The sequence below is a fragment of the Mangifera indica genome, chromosome 6, assembly GCF_011075055.1.
Source record: "Mangifera indica cultivar Alphonso chromosome 6, CATAS_Mindica_2.1, whole genome shotgun sequence".
NCBI classification, from domain to species: domain Eukaryota; kingdom Viridiplantae; phylum Streptophyta; class Magnoliopsida; order Sapindales; family Anacardiaceae; genus Mangifera; species Mangifera indica.
This window is the reverse complement of record NC_058142.1, coordinates 6,667,024-6,670,548: the sequence shown is the minus strand read 5'-3', so window position 1 is coordinate 6,670,548 and position 3,525 is coordinate 6,667,024. Positions and strand designations below refer to the sequence as shown.

The following is a 3,525-nucleotide window of genomic DNA, read 5'->3' as shown; positions in this document are numbered from 1 at the left end:
TGAAAAAAGAAAAAAACATACAAATTCTCACAAAACACCCACAAATCATTACCTAGATTATACATGTCTCTTATATTTATTTAAACGAGGATGTGCTAGTTAATTATACAACAGCTACGTTCAATTATCTTGGTTCCATGACCGAAATTGTGACCTCATTTACAGAACAAGTTTTTGACTCCTGTTGAGGAACTCTAGGTTCTGAAGAACTACCACTGATAAAAAATGCTGGTTGTTTTGGGGCAGGAAAGGGCTTGGCTTCATATGTAAGCATGGAAACAACTTTGCTCATTCTGGGTCTATCACTAGCTTGGTCTTGTGCACACAAAAGACCGACATGAATGCATCTCAGGATTTCACCAGGAGAGTTTGGTCCATCAAGGATATTAGAGTCGATTAGCTCTAGAGCTTTACCATCCATCCACAGCTGCCAGGCCTGAAAGTGGCAAGTTTTAGTACCATAATATTTTCTGGGTTAGACAATTAATTATTGTGAATATCCTCTTTTGCAGATGTTGCATTTTGGTAAAACTCATTCAGGAAGAGAGTTCTTTTCAGGATTTTGCAAAAATATTTAATGCAGATGCCTGGTAGAGAATGAATGGCAATGGATTGAAAACTTACATAACCTACAAGGTTGAGTGGACGCTCTGTATCATATATACCATTGTTCTTCTTACTGCTAACAATTTCTAGAAGTAAAACTCCGAAGCTGTAAACATCATGTTTTATTGAGACGATGCCATTCATGATGTACTCCGGAGACATATAACCACTGAAGAATCATTAAAAAGTGTTTTTAGTGTTTGAAAGAAAGAAGATGTTTATGCATAACTGAAAGAATTTTAAAAATTTTCTTCTATATGTAACTTATACTTACTGTGTTCCCACAATTCTGTTTGTGTTTGATTCTGGTTCATTCACTAGGAAAATTTTAGCCATCCCAAAATCAGATATTTTCGGATTCATTTGTTCATCAAGCAAAATGTTGTTGGCTTTTAAGTCTCTATGAATAACTTTTAATCTTGAATATTTATGAAGATAAAGGAGTCCTTGCGCAATCCCTCGGATTATGCTAAAACGTCTCTTCCAGTTTAATTGCTTTGCTCTATCAGAATCTGTCTCAAAGTATAACAAAACAACAATAAAAGATGAAACAATTAATAGATGAACTAGATCTGTCGTTGCAGAAATCCTTAAATATTGCTATATATAAAACTTACCAAAAATAAAGTAGTCCAAGCTTTTGTTAATCATGAGTTCATAAACTAAAATTCTTTCTTCTCCATGAAGAGAACAGCCTAAAAGCTTCACAAGATTAGTATGCTGAAGCTTTGCAATGAGTTTAATTTCATTCTTGAACTCCTTTATTCCTTGTTCTGATTTTCTTGAGAGTCTCTTTACTGCAATTTCTTGACCATCCACTAATTTTCCCTGAACCATATCTCTGCAACAATTAGTAATTACTTCATCTAATGTAAGTGTAAATCTCAGAACTTTACCTTATAAACTGAGCCAAAACCGCCCTCTCCGAGCTTATTTTCAGCAGAGAAATTGTTTGTTGCAACTTCAATGGTCTGAAAACCAAATAAGTTCAAATCACCGCCTATGCCCTTCTTCCTTTTTCGTCTTCGTCTGCCGAATCTGGAGGCATGTGGTAGAGTACTTGCTAGCTCTTTTAAGAGTTTCTTTCGGTTATTTACGCTTTGCACTAATCAAATTCCAAGAAAGAATTAACTCAGATTACAGTTCTTTTTTCAACACTGATAAATTCATGGCATATCTTCTAAACCAAAACTGATTACCTTTTGCCTTGATTTTTTTCACCATCAGGTACCACAGGTAGCACAAAAAAGGCAGCACTAAACCCACTCCCAAAGCAAAAATAAATGAAACTATCCGCTCCTCTTCTGCAAAAATGGAAAATGAAATTATGATCTTTATCGAAACCAATCACTCTGAATGAAGAGTATTCTGTTTCTGCAATGATTTTTACAGGAATTTTGGTATATTTTTATAACATCAATCTTACTGACCTATTCCCTTGTCCTTTCTCCGCAATTTATAGCTTAAAACACCCAAAATAATCAGCAGTAAAACAGCTAGAGGTCCTAATATTGCAATTATCAACCATGGCGCCTTCTTCAATTTTTTTATCGTTCCTGCAACGATATAAATTTTCGGGTTATAGAGTTGTTGCCAAAATTTAACCTTAAAGCTTCAATTTAAGCAGGCTAACCTTCTTGATCGTCAAGGTCAAGCATGAATATGAACCGTGAATTGTGTGACAAATTGTATCTAAACTTTGTTCCCCTGCTCCAAATCTGGCAGCCAGTGAAGTTTCGTGCAGTCGGCGCAAATGCAGCACAAGAACAATTATTGATGCAGTGATCTTGACAGTCTAAAAAACTCATGTTTTGACTGAAATTGAAGCCATCTCCCAACATGGAACCCCGTCTGAAATGCCAATTATCAATTGAACGATTCCCAGTCCAGCAAGTCTCTTCCTGCTGCTTCTCTTTCCAACATCCACCATATTTAGTACAAGCAACAAGTAATCCTCTGCCGTTTGTAAGTCCACCGTCCACGTTGATTCTCAAGATTTGCAGTGCATCTCGACCAGCTGAATGAACGAAGAAGTTTTCTCGTTCATTTGAAGTGAAGCTGAAGTTATAGTACTTGTTGAGCGCCCATGAACCTGAGAAATTGAATTGATTATTTAGCCAGGGCTCACTAGTCCAGTAGATTTCATCGCTTAGCCTGCGGCTGATCAACCGGTTTGTGACATTCGGGTCCATTCGGAGAGTAAAAGGCCCCGGAGCCGGAGACTCGATATCGGTCCATGATTGTAGAAACCATTCATGCCTTGTTTGCAAGTTGAATCCTAGTTTCATCCCAGGAAGAAGTGTATCAGTCGGAAAATCAAAGCTTTGCCAGAGGACTCGCCTTATCAATCCTTCCGAATTCCTTTCATAGAGGATCAAATTGCCGGATTCCAGTAGAATAACACTTGTGTTTCTCACCCCTTGAACGGAACTTACTGCAACAGGATTTCGGCCATTGCTGAAAATTTTCAAGTTTCCATCAGCGCTATCTATTGCAAGTTTCCCAGATTTATCCAAGATTGGGGTGCTCCGGTTGGCAACCCAAACTGGTTTGCTATTTTGGTAGTAACCATCAGCTTTGTGGTAGTAAAAATCATCCTTCCCAGTTGGCGAAAAATGCCATATTCCTAGATAACGATATTTCGACATGACAGGGCTAAAGAATCCCAACCTGAATTTCCCAGAAGCTGAAGCCAGTTCATCCCCATCTTTGAGCTGTAGGCCTTGTCGTAATTTATATATGGTCCTGGAGTAAGATGGTTTCAGGAAGAGCATGAACAGTGAAAAGCTTAGAAGGATGAGAAGTACTCTTACTCTGATGGCCATGGACTGATTTGTGTTGCTTTCTTTAACAGGCTGCCATTAACTTACTATTATATAGCACAGAATTCAAAAAATAAAAAATTATTAATTTGTTGAC

At 37.5% G+C, this 3,525-nt stretch overlaps 1 protein-coding gene across 1 annotated transcript; it reads right to left on the bottom strand.

Annotated features, from left to right (window-relative positions):
- LOC123219455 (G-type lectin S-receptor-like serine/threonine-protein kinase At1g67520) lies at positions 1 to 3,525 on the bottom strand. Its single transcript, XM_044641433.1, has 8 exons — positions 2,240 to 3,525; positions 2,037 to 2,162; positions 1,806 to 1,910; positions 1,503 to 1,711; positions 1,224 to 1,434; positions 881 to 1,118; positions 625 to 775; positions 1 to 436 (listed from the first exon to the last, which is right to left on the bottom strand). The coding sequence occupies exons 1-8, from the start codon at positions 3,429 to 3,431 to the stop codon at positions 125 to 127; spliced, it is 2,544 nt and encodes an 847-aa protein (XP_044497368.1). The 5' UTR covers positions 3,432 to 3,525; the 3' UTR covers positions 1 to 124.

Coding starts and splice junctions, on each gene's coding strand:
- LOC123219455 (XM_044641433.1), bottom strand. CDS start 3,431: ATGGCCATCAGAGTAAGAGTACTTCTCATCCTTCTAAGCTTTTCACTG. Junction 776..880: donor AACAGAATTGTGGGAACACA/GTAAGTATAAGT, acceptor ATGATTCTTCAG/TGGTTATATGTCTCCGGAGT. Junction 437..624: donor CACTCAACCTTGTAGGTTAT/GTAAGTTTTCAA, acceptor TGCCACTTTCAG/GCCTGGCAGCTGTGGATGGA.